General features: G+C 36.9%; 2 protein-coding genes across 2 annotated transcripts in view; both read right to left on the bottom strand.

The window, feature by feature from the left end:
* Window positions 1-19,796, bottom strand: part of LOC106137362 (uncharacterized) — a 221,204-nt gene that overhangs the window by 131,754 nt on the left and 69,654 nt on the right. The window contains exon 4 of the mRNA XM_013338174.2: window positions 4,908-4,928. The gene's annotated coding sequence lies outside the window, so the exon portion shown is untranslated. The remainder of the gene's footprint in view (window positions 1-4,907; window positions 4,929-19,796) is intronic.
* Window positions 1,996-2,661, bottom strand: LOC106137364 (basic salivary proline-rich protein 1-like). Its single transcript, XM_013338176.2, has one exon. It carries the CDS (start codon window positions 2,651-2,653, stop codon window positions 2,075-2,077), a length of 579 nt encoding a protein of 192 aa, XP_013193630.1. The 5' UTR covers window positions 2,654-2,661; the 3' UTR covers window positions 1,996-2,074.

The following is a 19,796-nucleotide window of genomic DNA, read 5'->3' on the forward strand; positions in this document are numbered from 1 at the left end:
TTATTAAATTAAATTTTTCAGCCCTTTAATTCAAATTTATTTATTAATTTCAGGACGCTGTAATACAAAACGGAGATCCCCATATCATGTATGAAAGAAAACCTTATTCGTTAAAAATGTACATTTTTAAACACTGTTTTTTATAAATCCTCTCGGAATACCGATTAATATTATAAATGTGTAAGTAAGTTTGTTTGTTTATTCATCAGAGTTAAATCACATGACATACTTTTATAAAACTTGCAACAAATATATAATAAATTCCTGTTATTCCTTCTGAAATGGAAAATCGGGAATTTTAGTCTATCGCGGGTGGAGCTGCTTTCAATACCATAGCTTCATTCCCAAACATGAAGCTCGTAATGAGACGAACGTACCTTGATCAAATCGTAGTCGTCGGGTATAAAGAGAATTGTGAATTTAGATGAAGCGAAGGAAGAGTGCAGGGATCGTGGCAAGAAAAATGTAGTCTCTGCCTACCCTTTCGAGAAAAAGACATGATTATATATGCATGTATGTATATGCCCGAGCTCTCCGGCCCGAATGAAAAGTATTCTATTTTATTTTCCGGATTAGACAATATAGTTATAATCACGTCCCTTATGGGGTAGACAGAGCCAAAATCTCGAAAAGACTGTACGAGACGTTCAACTGTAGGAATTAAGGTTGCTAGCCCATCGCCTAAAAGAAGAATCCCGTCCTTAAAGAAAGTTAATTAGCCTATCCATAGATTTATACACTTCTTATTTATTTTCAAATATGTCAGGGTGTCAGTATGGATGTTTGTTACTCTTTCACGCAAAAACTACTGAACCGATTACGATGAAATTTGGTTTGTAGGTAGCTGAAGACTTTTTATCCCGGAGTTCCCGCGGAATTGATTCCGGCCGTGCGAAGTCGCGGGCGGCCTCTAGTTTATAATATAAGTATGGATGCTACGAGTAAACATATATCATTTTAATATGAAATCTTCATCCACCATGCGTGAAGCTTTTAATGAATATTTGTTCTCAAATAAGGGAAGCTCATCTTTAATGTTCCGAAAGCCCGGAATAACGATGCTTCACTCTTTGTGTTAATTGTTTTAGATACTTTGCTTTGTGTTCACATCTACGTCTGTTAGGATTTAGCTTGACAGGACATTAAACCCTTTTGTGCGTGGTAACAACGTTATATTGATTTTATTTTTAATTAACCTACAGTTGCTTATTATACGTACAGAAAATAATGCCTCTCTCTTGGAGGGGTAGGCAGGGGCAGAGATTAAAACTATCTACTTGCCACGATCTCTGCGTACTTCTTTCGCCACATCCACATTCATAACTCTCTTCATGCAAGCTCGCTGGTTTTGAGTACTCTTGACCTGACCTTTTGTTTGGACGTTCCTAGTTCGATCAAGTTGCTTATGATTGAAAAGTTAAATATATTTCACTGTATGTAAAGAGTTATTTGCTTAGTATTCTATAAAGACCTCATGATTTGAACACAATTGCAAATAATAAAACCGATATGTGATACTAAATATGGTATAATAATATGGTATAATAATATTATGAGTCCTGGTTACTTAAATAAATACTATTTCATTCATTCATTCAATAGAAAGATTTACTTTACCGCAATTTTTAAGTCATACGTGCTTCAGCGATGAAAGTATTTAAGTGTGAATAAGTATTTAAAGTTATGATTATTCTTCACAAAAAATGTTTTCATTGTTTCAAAAGAAAATAAATCCATACTTATATTATAAAGCTGAAGAGTTTGTTTGTGTGAACGCGCTAATCTCAGAAACTACTGGTTCGAATTTTGTGTTTTATAGACCATTTATCGAGGAAGGCTTTAGGCAATTTATCATCACGCTGCAACTATTAGAAAATGTGAAAAAAACGGGGAAAATTATTCCTCCTTGAGGGCTTCAATGATGCCCAAAATAACTATTCCACGCGGACGAAATCGCGGGCACAGCTAGTAAATAATAAAGAGGTTTTTGCAAAAAGTATGTCCGTCCTATGTTGTATACAGTATCAGTTATTTATTCATATCAATAATCACAGTTCACAAATAAAATCACAAACTAAGGTCGGAACAGAAGTAAAGGCGCCGGTTCCCTCAGCTGCAGTCTGGCCGTATACTTCATATTCTGGATGTCATTCTCCGTCATGAAGTCCACTTTCTGCAGCTGCCCGTTTGGCAGAAGAACGTAGTAAGATCCAATACTTTTCTGGACTTCCACGGGCCCGTCTAGTTTTTCAGCTTGGGGATTATCCGTTGTAGGAGCATCTGTTACTGGTGTCCCGTACGCATTATCAGGAACCCCATAACTGGTAGCTGGAGGCTCATTAGGCAGTGCAAATTGCTGTCCTTGAGGCTTCCACCCTGAAGGCGGGTAAGATCCACTCTCTTCAGGAGGTCCATAAGTTGTATCCACTTCTTTTGGCAGCGTGAAAGGTTCTCCAGACGGTTTCCATCCTGAAGGAGGATAAGGTCCACTAGGTTCTGTCGTGGGTTCAGTAGGAGAATCAGTCGTTGTTGGCGCCAATTCTTGTCGCTGGAACCTAAACCTCGCTGGTCTGAATCGAGGCGGTTCAGCTCTTGAACGCGGCGGTTCAGCTAACGCCACGACTAGTAAACACGAGATGATTACAAGCTTCATCTTCAATTGTCAATGGTTGAATGATGTTGGTGACTAAAAAGTACTACAATTTATACTGCTCAAAGATGGTTTATGGTCTCTTGTTATATCATAAATGGTGTGATAAGGTCCTACTTGCGGATTGAGGATAATTTCGGCGTGTTTGGTAATCCGATCACGTTTACAGCCTTCGACAATGACCTGTCTATGTTGGATGCGTAGGATCTCAATGTCGATGATAATTAAACGTGATCGAGTTAATTAATTGATATTCTAACGTCAGTTATGAGTTATGCTACGATTATTGTGTACTAATTGAGATACAATAGTGATCAAAGTTTCAGTAATTTGTGAGATTGAAATGTCGGGAGTCGGGAGAGACAGGGCCAAGAGTAATTAGATGCCTTTGAGGATTTTATTTATTTAATTAAATAATGGAATTGAGTGATAGTTGCATGTAAAATGTAGAAGAGGTGGACTTGTGTATACATTTCTCTTATTTTTAACCGCCATCAAAAAAAGGTTCTTATTGGTGGTTACCTGTATGTATGTTTTTTCGCGATTATCTCGCGACTCGCTGAACCGATTTAGCTGCGATTTTCAGGAAAGTGTTTGTTACACTAAGGAGGTTTTAGAAATATATTTAACCGACTTCAAAAAAGGAGGATATCGATTGGGGGCGGTACACTTTTTACAAAAGTTATTCTCTTAAATTAGTTACCTACTGCTTCTCTTTTCTTGCGTAACATTCGGAAGCTTCAACTACTACGCCATATTACACACATAATTTGATGATAGTAATTAAATTAAACCATATTTACTGAAAACAAACGCCACGGCGCACTAGAACGGCGGCTAAATTCGCAAACAAACAGATTAACACGCCGTTGTAGGCGTATTATTAGATATAGTATAATTATGTGTGTACATTCTGTATGTCAACAATTGTGGCGTGCGATGATTGGATCGGCTGTAGGCCTGAGAATTATAATGGGTCCCGGGTTGGAAACAGAATTGTCGAGAATATTATTTGGAATGGCGTTGTTCCTAATATATTTTACAAATGATAAAATGATTTGGTATTTGTTTGTTAACACACACACACGTCACGTTTTTATCTGTTTTAGGGTAGACAGAGCCATTAGTCACTAAACTTGAAGGCCAATTAATGGTGAAAGTAAATGTCAGAGAATCATATTTTGTTAACCCATCGCCTAAATGAAAAAATCTAAATTGATTAGTCTTTCTTTTGAATGCATACATACATATAATCACGTCTATATCCCTTGCGGGGTAGACAAAGCCAACAGTCCTGAAAGACTGATAGACCACGTTTAGCTGTTTGGCTTAATGATAGAATTGAGATTCAAATAGTGAAAGGTTGCTAGTCTGTCGCCTAAAAGAAGAATCCCAAGTTTATAAGCCTATCCCTTAATCGCCTTTTACGACATCCATGGGAAAGAGATGGAGTGGTCCTATTCTTTGGTTTCTAATGGTGCCGGTTACCACACGGTACACACTGTTTAAAGTTAACAGCTGAGATTTGAAGAATTATGGGCAAGAGAATAGCTGAACGTGGCCATTCAGTCTAATCAAGACTATGGCTCTGTATGTATGTATGTATGGGCGAGAGATATGGATAACCAATGATTGATGAAAGTTGTTGGAACGATAGCAAATTTCCAATCCACTTTCTTAAACAAATATACTGAACTTGGGACGCTTCATCGATAAAATGAAAAAACTTGGACATTTTAACATGATAGCGAACGAAAGTTTATTAATAACTGGCTGTGTCTTCCTAGTTTACTCGCCTTGAATCTTAATTCTAGCATTAAGCCAAATAGCTGAGCGTGGCCTATCAGTATTTTCAATACTGTTGGCTCTGTCTACCCCGCAAGGAATATAGACGTAACCATATGTATGTATGTATTATAAAAGAAACAAATCACTTGCAATGGCGAACTTATCCCATGAAGTGATCTCTTTCAGTCAACCGGCAAACAATAAAGTTTATTATTATAATAAACCTTTATTATTCCTCTTAAGAAGGAAGTATGCAGAGATCGTGGCAAGTGGAAAGAGGTAGTCTCTGCCTACCCCTCCGGGAAAGAGGCGTGATTCTATGTATATGTATGCTGCTATAAATGAACTAAAATCATGGATTTTCCATCACACATCTCATAAATATACCTAACGTCCATTATTAAAAGTAATAACAAAAATAAAGGAATAACGTTTTCAAAAGTTCGTTAAATGTATAAAGAGTACTTACCAATCCTGAGACGAATTTTATCTGAAAAAGAAATGAAAATTAATTAATTCGTGTTCAAATAATAAAGCCAGAGTGTGTTGAGAAAATTATTATGAAAAAATCAGGAAAATCGGTAGACGTTTTCATTATTAAATTTCAAGGTAAGCTTAAATAATTTTTTTTAAAGTTAGGCGAAACTGTAGCAATTTCTTTGTTGCTAAGGGTTAGGTTTTCCTGCAAAGGTTGCCGAGGTCAGACGGTAGTCGCTTCATGTAAAAAACCTGACTAGACTAGAGAAGTGACCACGCAACTAGAACTTCTTCTTCTTCTTCAACTGAAACTAACGCCAGGAGGATGATGGGTTAAGAACCCTTTTAAACCGCCTTCAGAAAAAGGTGGTTCGTAGTTTGACCTGTATGCGTGTTTGTCCGCGATTATCTCACGTTTCGCTGAACCGATTTTGATGCGATATTCAGAAAAGTGTTTGTTAAACTTAAGAAAAAGTTTTAGAATATTTAACCGACTTAAAAGAATTAAGATATCGGTTGGAGGCGGTTCTCTTTTTACAAAAGTTATATAGTTCGATTAAGAATATTATCTAATACACACCCCAAAATTAATACAAAAGGCTATTACGGGATAGGCTTATTAACTTGGGATAACTTTTTTGAGCGATAGGCTAGCAACCTGTCACTAATTGAATCTCAATTCTATCATTAAGCCAAACAGCTGAATGTGGCCTATCAGTTTTTTCAAGACTATTGGCTCTGTCTACCCCGCAAGGGTTGTAGACGTGACTATTTGTATGTACACGCCCAAAACCAAGGTAAAACATAAAACAAATCCCTGAGCTCTTTATCAAGTCATTTAGAACTATCCCTCCCTTTTAATGTTCACTAAAACTAAAAGGCACGTTAAACTTTCTAACTAATACCTTTTGCTTCTACATTAGTTTGAAATATTGAAGCCTTGAAGCGACGGGTGAGGGTATGCGGACTAGGCTATTTTGAATTACAAATTTTTTAAATAATAAAATTCTCTCCCATAATAACGTTTACGTGTAGCAGATTTGCCCGAGGCTCCGCTGCCGTGAGATTTTCCTGTCTTATTTTACTCGGTGACAAATTTCATAAAGATCAGTAGTGGTTTTTCGTTGTAAAAAAAAACAAAAGTTAAAATCATTTCAGTAATATTTTGTTATTAGTAATGCTTTGGAGCCTAGACTCAACACAAGACTCACAAAAAACCGAAAAAAATATTTTCACTTTTTTTTATTATCTGTCACCGTTTTATGTCAAATGCCATCAAAAACATCCTGTAAAAAACCCAAGTCTCGCAATTCAGTCTTTCTACCGTAAAAAATTGTGAGATCCATGTACTACGAAGTCGGTTAATCTATTTAGTCTCTACTTAAAGGACCTTCTGTCTTAAGTTATTACATACATATAATCACGTCTACATCCCTTGTGGGGGTCTACCCCGTCAAGAGCAACAGTCTTGTAAAGACTGATAGGCCACGTTCAGCTATTTGGCTTTAAGATAGAATTGAGATTCAAATAGTGACGGGTTGCTAGCCCATCGCCTAAAAGAAGAATCCCAAGTTTATAAGCCTACCCCTAGTCGCCTTTTACGACATCCATGGGAGAGTGATGGAGTGGACCTATTCTTTTTTCTATTGGTGCCGGGAACCACACGGCACATAAGTTATTATCATGCCAATTTTAAAAATATTTTACGTTTTAAACAAATACCTACATGCTTTTTAACATTATCATTAGAAAGAGCAAAATATAGAGACAAGAGTGAGAGAGGTACCACAAAAACTTACTCGATCTCACCTCACAATAAACGCAGAGAATTTAATTCCAAATGTACCTAATCTTACAAATTATTACGGAAATGTGGGTAAACAAGGGGAAATCTAATCGTTTTATCCTTATAACCGTGCCACGTTGCATTAGATGACCCACAAAATTATCTCTCTCATTAATCCTAACTACTTCCTTAAATATTATGATGGCTATTAATTCTGTAAACTTGCTTTTGGCTTCTAAGTTATTTCTAAAAGTAAGTCCTTCTATGTTTGTCGCGTGGGGAAGGAATATATTGACCAATTCTTTGTTCAGTAATTATTTGAGATTTGATACCGTTATTCTGATGACTACTAGATGCAAAAGTTCAAATATAGAAATGATTTTAGATTTATAAAACTTTTTCGATAAAATTTTAAGAATTTTCTCAAATTCTTCACATTCTTAAAATCAGATCTTGCCGTGATACATACCTTATAAATTTATCTCTTCGAAAAATAAAATTCTAAAAAAAAATTTATCAGCTATTGAATTGTAAAACAAAGCTGAATGAAGAGACTCTTGTTTTTTGAAGTCGGTTGAAAGGGTTACAACTATTCGTTTATTCTCTTTTTCCCTCAAAATACGAACTTCTACAAATACTAGGTCCCTGTAGTTGAGTCATTATACTAACCTTACTCAAACCCTCTCGTCGTAGGTTCAGATTCCAATTAATTGAAATTCCGACCACAACCCGGCACACTACGTCACAGGATATCTGACTGGATCCTCATTATCATACTAAAACAGTTAATGTCGTAAGCTGTATGTCATCAGTGCCGTGAAGAATTAAACAAGCTTAATAAATGTACAAACATACATATTGTCACGTCTATATCCATTGCGGGGTAGACGGCTACACGTGACTATATACATGTATGTATACAAGTCTTGATTTTACTTAAGGGGTTACTCAATCTGTGGTATTTGTTCCCTATACATTATTGTTTTTGTCTAAATCTAGTAAGACTGTTATAACGAAGAACTTAGCAATCACGAATAACAGTTATCGTTGAAATAACGCAAATGTGGGGTCGTTTCTACAGCCACGGTAAACTAAGCGACGCTATGGGGCGACTATTTTAGTCAATTGTTATGGGTCAAAGTCTTTATTGCGATATAAACTTTATTTTTAAGCCGCTTAAACCATGAAAGAGTATGAAACCTTGGACTATTCTAGATAAAATCAATTTTTAATATTTCTGTGATGAGTGTTTTAAAAAAATTGGTAGATTTTATATATTTTTTTTTATATTTTTCATACAATATGTAACAATTAAGAGTATTTTCATAATAAAATTGATGAATGTATTTTGCAGTATGCATGTGCACTTTATCGCACCACCAACTTAAAGTTTTTCTGTTCGGTCAGCTGGTAGACTGGTAGAGAATGCCAAACAGACTTAAATCCGCCTTTTTTTTATGCAAAAAAAATTTTTTATTTACATGTGATAAAATTTCTAAGGTATTAAATGCGAGTTAAGTTAAATCTCCAGTTAACATGTCTACTTTTTGTCCAATAAAGAATTTTCATCTCAAGGTTTTTATGGCACTTCGTACCTTCAACTCATCCTTATCCGTACTTAAATGAAAAATACTGTCTCATTCATCACAATGAGGCTTATTGCATAATTACGCGTTTGTAAACGCCCATTCATAATAAAGCCATAAAACCTGGATGATACATTAGTTCAGGAAAAGGAAATCTCATTTACATCGTAAGCGAAAACTGTTTGAATTAATTGCGTTGTTAACTTCAGGTCTCATCTTTAAACTCATAACATATAATCATGTTTATGTCTTTTGCGGGCTAGACAGATAAAATAGTAATCAAAAGACTGAAAGGCCACGCTCAGCTGTTTGGCTTACTGATAGAAGTAAGATTCAAATAGTGACAGGTCGCTAGCCCATCGCCTAAAAACGAAATCCCAAGTGTGAATTTCTATAAAGGTTTTTATTGAAATACTGGATTGACAAAGATATAAAAATATATACTATTTTTCTTGATTCTCTTCTTACAAACTACGAAAGAAAACATCTTACGTCACATTTCTCCTAAAGTATCTCAGAAATGGGATGACACAAGTAAAATTAGGTTTTCATTTCCGTCATTCCGTTCCACGTAAGAATGAGGCCAGAACATAAACATTCGCAGTCGGCACCTGCGACTCCGTAACGAGATGAACGTGTCAGGACATGTTCCTTATTACATACATACATCACGTCTGGAGGGGTAGGCAGAGAAGTTTTCTTTGCTTCATTGATAATCAATGTTTTCTATGCAAGGTTGACGGTTTAGCATTAAGATTAGATATATATTTTGGTTAAAAATAACTGAAGGATATAAAAAAAAAATACTTGATAATTTAATAAATACGTAATCCTATTGATTAAATATTGCTGTATCCTCTGACTTAAAAAACAATATTTTTGACTGTTCGAAAATTGTGACTCACAAGAGACATTATTATACAATAGAAATTATTGACAGAAAAGAAAGGACAACTCTCTACTTACTTAACAGCTAAGAATAATATATAGGAGCAATTACAGCGATCGACAATTTAAAATCGTGCATAGTTTTTTACTAGAAGTAAGTGTACAAGAACCTGAAAAGGCTACTTTACTTAAAGTTCTAAGCAAAAGTTAAAAAAGAAAATGGCTGCAAAAACTTAAAAACTTGAAAGAAAAATAAAACTACGAGTATTTTTGAATAGAGTTTTCAAAAAATTAACTCCGCCATACTGCAGTGGAAGTTGGTTGACTTACTTTATTCTTTGTTAGTTACTGACCAAGTTTAGCAACTTTTTCCAACAAAACTTTACAACATTTCATAGATAATTTTCTTAGCCATTTTAAAAATAAATTTTCTTACACAATTCACTACTTAACTTTTATCCGCTTGCCACTTTTAGTTGGTAAATGGGATAATGGAGCTAATTTGCCGGCGGACGGATTAAAAATAGTCTTTAGTTCTCAGATCAAAGAGCTAATTACAGCTAGAGACACCGTGTGGTTCCTGGAACTTTGAGAGTCCAGTCCATCTCTTTCGTATGGTTGTCGTAAAAAGTTTAATTAAATAAGCACTTTCATTTATTGCAAAAATCACAATATATAAGCGAGAATAATTACATAAGGTCACTGAGGTCAGACAAGCATTGTTTAGTATAACTGATGTTCCTAAACCCTGAACCTGGCCGAATTAGAACCCAAGGTTCCTCTTTTTAAATGAAAACCGCTTATACTAAAGGCATAGTCATAAAAATTATGAAACAAAGAAAATAATTCCTTATATTTCATCGTTCATCAATTTGTGAGTTAATTTATAACCATTTATAGTCAGTCTCCCAGTCTTTTGTTGTAAGTTTTCGTCGTCCCAGTTAGATGTCCTTTGATTAATTGTGCTCAACAAAGCCGTATCAAATGGTGACGTGAAATTTATTTCGTCACAATGACGCCATATTTTTAACCCTTTGTCGTTGATGTTCCCTTTCTTAGGACTCAGAGGGATGTTGTAGAGGGTGCTTATCGTAGTAATGAGAATAAGTAAGGAGAAGACAATAATTATCATATCCCAAATAATATTATTAACTAGCTGTGCCCGCGACTTTGTCCGCGTGGAATAGTTATTTTGGGCATCATTGAATCCCTCAAGGATTTTTTTTCACATATTCCATTATTTCTTTGCTCCTTATAGTTGCAGCGTGATGTTTTATAGCCTAAAGCCTTCCTCGATTAATGGGTTATTCAACGCAAAAAGATTTTTTTAATTCGAACCAGTAGATCCTGAGATTAGCGCGTTCGAACAAATAAACAAACACTTCAGCTTTATATATTAGTATAGATGTGAAAGTATACATATATGTTTGTTACCTATTCACGTACCTATTATCTACAGAACCAATCTTCTGGAAATAATTAAGGTTCAGGAGAAGGACATAGGCTTTTTATCCCGTTAAAAACGAAAGTTCCCGTGGGATATGCAATAAAACCTGTGTTCTTTTGTAGGTGGCGCTAAATTCGCGCAGGCGACGCTACGGGTAGTAGTAGGTATATAGGTTTGTGTTTTTTTTTTGGAAACTGAATACGTTTGACCTTAATCTGCTATTTCATATTATACCAAATATTATGATTTCCTTGCATTTGAGTCACAAGAGTCGATACCGGACTGTTAAACTGATTGAGTCTAGGACCTTATTTGTCTAGGAATGTACCACGAGAGAATTTTCTGGAATTGCTGCGGTTTTTTTCTTTATCTCAACTTATAGACGAACATACATACATAAAATCCTTTCCCGGAGGGGTAGGCAGAGACTACCTCATTCCACTTGCCACGATCTCTGCACACTTCCTTCGCTTCATCCACATTCACAACTCTCTTCATGCAAGCTCGGCGGTTTCGGGTACTTTTGACCTGACCCTTTACCAGGACGTCTTTAATTTGATCAATATACGTTCGTCTAGACGAACATCTCGTAATTAATAACAGGATTTTTGAATTATGGGGCAGAGCCAATTGCGTCCTCTAGTAATCGATGAAATTAATAATAATTTTACAATTCCTAAGATAAACCCTAATCTAAGAAGCTAATCTATCACGGCGGTTCTTTTGAAATTAATCGAAAAAAAAGTTATTTGTTGAAATGAATAGAAAATCAAACCTATGTTTCAATTAGACCAACTTTCAATTTAAAGAATTTACTTCATCAATCCATTACTTTCAAGCAGTCTGTAACTGAAATAAAAAATAGTTTATTTTTCTAGAACTTCCCACTAAGCTTCCATTGAATTAAGTTCTTCAAGTTGATGATTTATAGAAAAAAAATATCTTTAAAATGTTTTAGGTGGGTCATACAAAAAAAATGGTTTCTCATAATGACCCTGACCGTGTGACTAGTGATAAACAGGCAAGACTTGAAAATGCGGCAAACAGTCTGTCGAAAAATATAATATCGTTAGTCTGCTAAAAATTATTAACTACTAGCTTTCAGTCGCAGCTTCGATTGCGTTAATTCAATTAATTCTTTTTATGACAGCCTTTGTGGCGCAGCGGTAGTACGCTTGTCTGTGACACAGGTCCCGGGTTCGAATCGCGGCCAGGGCATGATGAGAAAAGAACTTTTTCTGATTGGCCTGGGTCTTGGATGTTTATCTATATAAGTATTTATTATAAAATATAGTATCTTGAGTTAGTATCTCGTAACACAAGTCTCGAACTTACTTCGAGGCTAACTCAATCTTATTTATTTTATTTATAATATTAATCGGTATAGGGGTTGTATGACTATATGCCGTGTGGTTCCCGGCACCATTACAAAAGAATAGGACCACTCCATCTCTTTCCCACGGATGTCGTAAGAGCCGACTAAGGGATAGACTTGGGATTCCTCTTTAATGTAAATCCCTGCCAATCTAAGGTCTGCCGCGCCGATGGATGCATGGCTAGGGGCGAGCCTAGTCTCGAGCGTGCCACTTCCGCCATGGGGTTGGGCGACCCCCAGGTAATGGCTAGCCTTACCCTGGCATGCGGGGCTCTGCTGGGGCGGACAAAATTTTTCCCTAGCGTCTCGTGGGAATCGCATGGATGCGAATTTTTTGAAAGAGCACCTAGATGGCGGCGATGGTGTCCGCACCCCATCACGTCTCGTTCCCGGCGGGAGCGGTATGCGGTCTGCTGAAAGCCGCTTTGCGACGATGAATGTAAGAGGAGGAATGAAGGATAAGATTGAGGAAGTATGCCAGATGATGGATGAAAGACGTTTGGATGTGTTGTGCGTGAATGAAACGAAGCGGAAAGGATGCGACGCGACGCAGCACGGCCCTTACACGGCGTATTGGTCTGGAATTTCCAGTACCAGCCGAGGCTGTCAAGGGGTCGGTTTAATTCTTTCTGCACGAATGGCTGAGTGCGTGAATGAGTATGAGTGTGTCAGCCCTCGTCTTCTATGGATTAGGCTGAAAGTTGGAATCACTCGGATCTTCGTTCTAGGTGTTTATGCACCTTGGGATGTGGGTTCGAGGGGTACAACATCAGCAAAAAGCGAAAACGAGGAGTTCTGGAATAGTGTAAGAGAAGTATTGAAAGTTACCAAGCCAAATGAGAAGATTATTATGTTAGGTGATTTTAATGGATGGGTGGGTGTAAAGCGTGATGGATATGAAAAGGTGCTTGGTGCGTTTGGTGACGAAAAGGTGAATGATAATGGAAGAAGTGTATTAGAAATTTGTCTAGAGTGGGATCTTTTTGTGTCGAACTCAATGTTTCAACATAAAGAGATCCACACCTACACAAGAGTGGAAGGTATTTTAAAAAGTATGATAGACTTTGTGATTGTAGATGAAAGATTGAAGAACAAAGTGCTGGATACCCGTGCATATCGCGGTGCTGGCATTGACTCGGACCATTTACTGGTGATATCCCGGATAAGGGGTATCTTCAATCGCTGGCGGCACAGGGTAAGGGAGCAAACCAGCGCTTTGGAAAGAGTAAAAGTAGAAAATTTGCAAGATATGGATGTAGGTAAGAAGTATATTAATAGACTGAAGGATGAATTTGAAGATTTAGAGGAAATGAGCGATATTGAAGATGGATGGAAGGAATTTAAAGAAAGAATTGTGAAAGTAGCTGTTGAAGTGTGTGGTGTAAGTAGAAGAAGGAAAGGAAAAAATCACAAAAATGCGTGGATGAGTAAAGATGTGCAAGAACTTGTGCGATTAAAGAAGAAAGCATGGCTGGATTTGTTAGCAGCAAAAGCTAACTTAAGAATGCAAGAGGTTATAGATGAAGATGTGAATGAAGCACGTAAGGAATATAAGAAAATGAAAGATTTGGTTAAGAAAGCTGTGATTAGAAAGAAAGAAGAGTATAAAGAGGATTTTGATAAAAGGCTATCAGAAGACTTTCAGTCAAATCTGAAAGTATTCTGGAAATCCGTAAGGTCAGCCCGAGGAAATACTATAACCAGAGAGCTGACTAGGATCAGATGCCAGGATGGTAGCGTTGTGAAAGGAGAAGAATGTGTACTAAAGATATGGAAGGACTATTTTGAAAGTTTATTTGAAAAAAAGGAAGGAAATAAGAAAGATTTCTGCTATAGCGAAGAAAAAGAGAATGAGATGGAAGGCGAAATTGAAATGTTCGAAATTGTGGAAGCACTTAAGAGTATGAAAGCGGGAAAGGCTGCTGGGTGTGATAGAGTGTCGGTCGAGATGCTTAAAGCAGGAAAAGGCGTAGTAGCTAGTCAGTTGTACTGCCTTTTCAATTTGTGTTGGAGAAGCGGCCGAGTACCAAAAGATTGGTGTAAGGCTGTTATCGTGCCACTTTACAAAGGAAAAGGGTCACAGCTGGACTGCAAAAATTATCGTGGTATAAGCCTGCTTAGCGTCGTCGGCAAATTGTATGCTAAGGTATTGATTAATAGAGTCAGGAATGAAACTGATGACAAAATATGGGATGCTCAAGCGGGATTTCGAAAGGGAATGGGATGTACTGATCAGGTCTTTTCCTTGCGGTGCATAGCCGAAAAGTTTTTGGCCAAGAGTCAAAAAGTCTATTGCACATTCGTAGATCTGGAAAAGGCCTATGACAGAGTTGAGAGGAATGAATTGTGGTCAGCACTTTCTATGCATGGGGTGAGCAGTCTCTTAATACGAGCACTGAAATCCTTATATGAGGATTCGAGTGCTTGTGTCAGGATAAACGGAGCGCACACTGAGTGGTTTAAGATTGAGAAAGGCGTTAGGCAAGGATGTGTTGCGTCACCGTGGCTGTTCAACCTATTTATGGATAGCTGTTTGACAGATTTGAAAGAGTCTAAAAGTGGATTAAGGATGAATGAGTTACTCGTCAAATGTCTGCTCTATGCCGACGATCAGGTTATACTGGCGTCATCAGCGGAGGAGTTACAGGAGATGGTAAACTGTATGCATGAAGCTTTAAAAGAGAAAGGAATGAAAGTGAACGTAAGTAAAACTAAAACACTGGTTTTTGAAATGGAGAAAGAAATGACAGCATGTAATATTTTGATTGGAGGAGAAAAAGTGGAGCAAGTGAAAGAGTTTGTATATCTAGGATCAAAGTTTACATCAGATGGCAAGTATGATAGTGATATTGAAAGGAGAGTGAACGCGGGGAACATGGTGAATGGAGCTTTGCATGCCTTTATGAGCAGTCAGAAACTATCCAAAAAGGCTCGACTGGCTGTGCACAGGGGCGTGTTGGTCCCGACATTAATGTATGGGAGTGAAAGTTGGGTATGGCAAAAGAAGCATGAAAGCAGAATAAATGCAGTGGAAATGAGAGCGTTAAGGAGTATGATGGGTGTGAAATTGAGTGACAGGATAAGGAACAGCGTGATAAGGGAATGTTGTGATGTGAAAGAAGATGTAGTTACAGGAATAGAAAAGGGTATGTTAAGATGGTTCGGTCATGTGGAGAGGATGAATGAAAGCAGGTTGACTAAGCAGATATACAAGGAGAGTGTGGAGGGAAAGGTCGGAGTGGGAAGACCTAGACGAACGTATCTTGATCAAATTAAGGACGTCCTGGTAAAGGGTCAGGTCAAAAGTACCCGAAACCGCCGAGCTTGTATGAAGAGAGTTATGAATGTGGACGAAGCGAAAGAAGTATGCAGAGATCGTGGCAAGTGGAAAGAGGTAGTCTCTGCCTACCCCTCCGGGAAAGAGGCGTGATTTTATGTATGTATGTATGTATGACTATATAATATACTAAAGGTATTTCTCCATAACAAGAGGCAATATCAAAAGCAGTATTAATTCTCTCATTTTTAAATTAAAGCTGTAATTATTAAGTACATCCGCACTCGTCAACAGCGCGACTAATAACTTCACCCGGATGCTTTCATTACTCTTCCTGCGTCACACCTGCGCAACGACTAAACCTGAATTTCATTATACACACACAAATTACGACATTTAGCTGAAAACGTGACGTATTGCTTTCTGTAAAGTTATTTCGAGCGAAACGACGTTACCTTGTATGGATATCCAAGTTTATAAAAAATCTTACATAACATAACATATAATCACGTCTATATCCCTTGCGGGTAGATAGTGCCAACAGTCACCAAAAGACTGATAGGCCACGTTCAGCTGTTTGGCTTAATGATAGAATTGAGATTCAAATAGTGACAGGTTGCTAGCCCATCGTCTAGAAGTGGAATTCCAAGTATATAAGCCTATCCCTCGCCTTAGATGCCTCCCATGGATGGAGTGGTCCTATTTTTTTTCTATTGGTGCCGGGAACCATACGGCACAAAAAAAAATTTGACAGTTTCTGTACCGTTAGCTCAAGATTAGGTACGGGTTCAATTCCATTATTATATGTATAAGGTGTAAATTGGGCATGTAGGTTTCTTGTATGTTCTGAAAGTTCACTAAAAGAGAGTTTCCAGAAATTTCCCCCGGGAATGGAAATTAACAAATTTTTTAGGAAGTTTCCGGCACTTACCATGCTTTCCCCAACATTAAATAACGAACGCCATAAAAACCTTACAAAATAATAATAAATAAAAAATAAAAAAAACAATTAAATTTTTGATTAAATAACTACAAACCTATTAAAAGCCGGGTACATTGTCTCTAATCTCGGGGATGCGGACTATGACGTCATAAAATAGAATAGTGTTGTACTCTCCTTTTGGACGGCCGGTGGATAGTAAGCTGGGTCAACAAAGGCGTGGGACAAGTGAAAGATGGAGACAGACCAACGCCTTGCTTATAGCGGGTAGCGATTTTCAAAGCATCGTTTTTTTTTACATACAATGTAGGCTTTTACATACATCAATATAATCACGTCTACATCCCTTGCGGGGTAGACAGAGCCAATAATCGTGAAAAGACTGATAGGCAACGATCAGCTGTTCGGCTTAATGATAGAATTGGGATTCAAATAGTGACAGGTTGCTGGCCCATCGCCTAAAAGAAGTATCCCAAGGTAATGAGCCTATCCTTTAGTCGCCTTTTACGACATCCATGGGTACGAGATGGAGTGGTCATATTCTTTTTTTTTAAGGTGAAGGGAACCACACGGCACTTTTTTGATACGGCACAATTTAGGCTTATATTTTAGGAAAATTATGTATATAATGCACAATAAACGGTGGCAAGCGAACATGTAGAAGTCTGCATGTCAAATACTTATAATTTTCAGTTTTCTGAAATCCACCTAATCTATACTAATATTATAAAGCTGAAGAGTTTTGGAACCCGTATTGGATCGATCATGGTTACACATCCGGTTGCCCGAATGTACAGGTTTCCTCACGATGTTTTTCGCACACCGTTATCAGCAGCAGTCAATATCTATACTAATATTATAAAGCTGAAGAGTTTGTTTGTTTGTTTGAACGCGCTAATCTCAGGAACTAATGGTCCGAATTGAAAAAATCTTTTTGCGTTGAATAGACCATGTATCGAGGTAGGCTTTAGGCTATATAACATCACGCTGCAACTATAAGGAGCAAAGAAATAATGGATAATGTGAAAAAAAACGGGAAAAATTGTGCATCCTTGAGGGCTTCAATGATGCCAAAAATAACTATTCTACGCGGACGAAGTTGCGGGCACAGCTAGTACATGGGCTGAAGCTCCACATTGACGCTTGCCACAGTCCCTGCAAAACTTTATTTCACACTTATAAATTATTATTTTCTCGAAAATACTCAAAAATAATGCAAATGACTATTCAATTGTACAAATATAAAATTGACACCAGTTAAAGAATATTACCGAATATTTTAATTTAAGTATTTTATTTTTTCTTTTAGTGATTTTCAATTGTAAATCGCTATAAGTAAGACATCAGCCTTACCCTTCTGTTGTTCGGCCACTGTATCCGCTTCATTATCTTGTAAGCATGGCCAGATTATGTTCTCATTTCATTTAGTACTACTATTAAACCCTTCCCATTCCTATCTTAGTATATCACCAAACACAGAAACATATACATTTTAAATTATCTTATCATTGTTTGAAGCTACTTAGCAATATTAAAACCAAGTAAAAAAAGCCGGTAATTACACTAATAGAAACAAGAATAGGACCTCTCCATTTCTCTCCCATGAATGTCGTAAAAGGCGACTAGGGGACAGGCTTACAAACTTGAGATATTTCTTTTAGGCGACGGGCTAGCAACCTGTCACTTTATATGAATCTCAATTCTATCAGTAAGCCAACCAGCTGAACGTGGCCTATCAGTATTTCCAAGAATGTTGGCTCTGTCTACCCCGCAAAGGATATAGACGTGATTATATGTATGTATGTATGTGTTGATGACAGTTATACCAAGACGATTCTAACTTAATTCTTAGTCTCCTTTCTCTAAAGAGAAGCCTGGAGCCTGCTTATCACTATATACGAGTATGATCCTACAGTAAACAACTTGCCAGTCAATTCTCTTTTTTTGTTTAAGAGCTTTCGACCACCGACGTATCTTACTCCACATTATATGGTATGAAAAATTTCATGGAGATTCGTTTTGTGGGTTTGACGTGAAAGACGGACAAACAAACACGCTATCACAGCATGGAGTCAAAAGAAACCTATGTATGTATAAAGGTGTAATCTTAAAATAAATCCTAGCAAAATATTATCTAAAGATGAACAAATAATTTTCACGCTCCTGTGATAAATATCAATCCAAAGTTTTTCCTGCAGACACATATTCCTTTTATCTCAGAAACAAACAGTCCCAAATCAAGGATAATACCCGCGAGGTCGCATTTCCAATATTTTGAGGATAACCTAAAATATTTGCGAGTAGTGTTGCTTCTTAATGTTCTATCGATAAGATAAGATAATTTTTTTGCCAAAACATATGCATTTAAATTGACAAAATTAAAATAGTGTTCGAACATGTTTTTCCATCATGACAGTTTGCAAATGTTAAAAGTACCTAAATAATGACAATATAATGCGATTTCACGAAAGTGAAAGAGGAAGTATCGAAAAGTGACAAATTACACTACATTACGAAGATATTGATTATATACTAAGCATTGCAAGATTAAGAACATAATCTACCTATCTACAAAAAACTAAAAACTTTCTATTTGTGTGATATTTTCTATCAATATTATTGAAATAAGAAGTCTCGGTTATCTAATAGTTATAACGATTCTATACTATTGCTAGTATATTTATCAATATATATTGCACCAAAAAATAACAGAAAGGTGAAATAAATGCCCGAAAGTCCTTCTCTGCTAATCGCAAATTCAGTGCCAGTCTTATGTTTAATGAAAGATGATTTCTGAGTGTCGTTATCGATAGACAAACTATCGATAGTTCGGCAACACTATTTGCGATTATTCAGCGCGTGTAGCTACGAATGACGAAGTGATTTTATGAGCATGTCGTGACGAGAATTATGGTTGAATGATGACCTTTCTATCTGCAGTATGACATAGTTAATAATCAGAAATGTTTAATGAGAAGGAGTGATATATTAATACATACATACACACACATACACACAGTCACGTCTATATCACTTGCGGGGTTGATAGAGCCAACAGTCTTGAAAAGACTGATAGGCCACATTCACCTGTATGGCTATATGATGTATAAGAAAAGTAGACTGACTTTTAGTGAAGGTAGACTAAGGAATAAAATATAGAAATTTCTAAAGGAGTCAAAACACAAGTATAAGCCTAGAGTACAACACAGCCAACTTCAATTGAATTACATTTCGCTTTAGCATACTAAATAGTTGGACAATTACTTTGGGTTAAACAAATTAAATTAAATACTGAGCTTTGTACAGCTGAACGTGGCCTATCAATATTTTCAAGACTGTTGACTCTATCTACTCCGCAAAGGATATAGACGTGATTATAAGTATGTACCGAATGACATGATTGTGTGTATTATATCAATTACCCGCGTGGTTCCTGGGACTAATATAAAAAAAAAGACAAGGGCTTCTTAATCTCTTTTCTGTTGATGTCGCAAAAGGAGACTAAGGGATAGGCTTTACTTGAAGTTCTTCCTCTAGGCGATGGGATAGCAACCTGTCACTATTTGAATCTCAATTCTATCA

The sequence above is a fragment of the Amyelois transitella genome, chromosome 8 (assembly GCF_032362555.1).
Source record: "Amyelois transitella isolate CPQ chromosome 8, ilAmyTran1.1, whole genome shotgun sequence".
In the NCBI taxonomy this organism is placed as follows: domain Eukaryota; kingdom Metazoa; phylum Arthropoda; class Insecta; order Lepidoptera; family Pyralidae; genus Amyelois; species Amyelois transitella.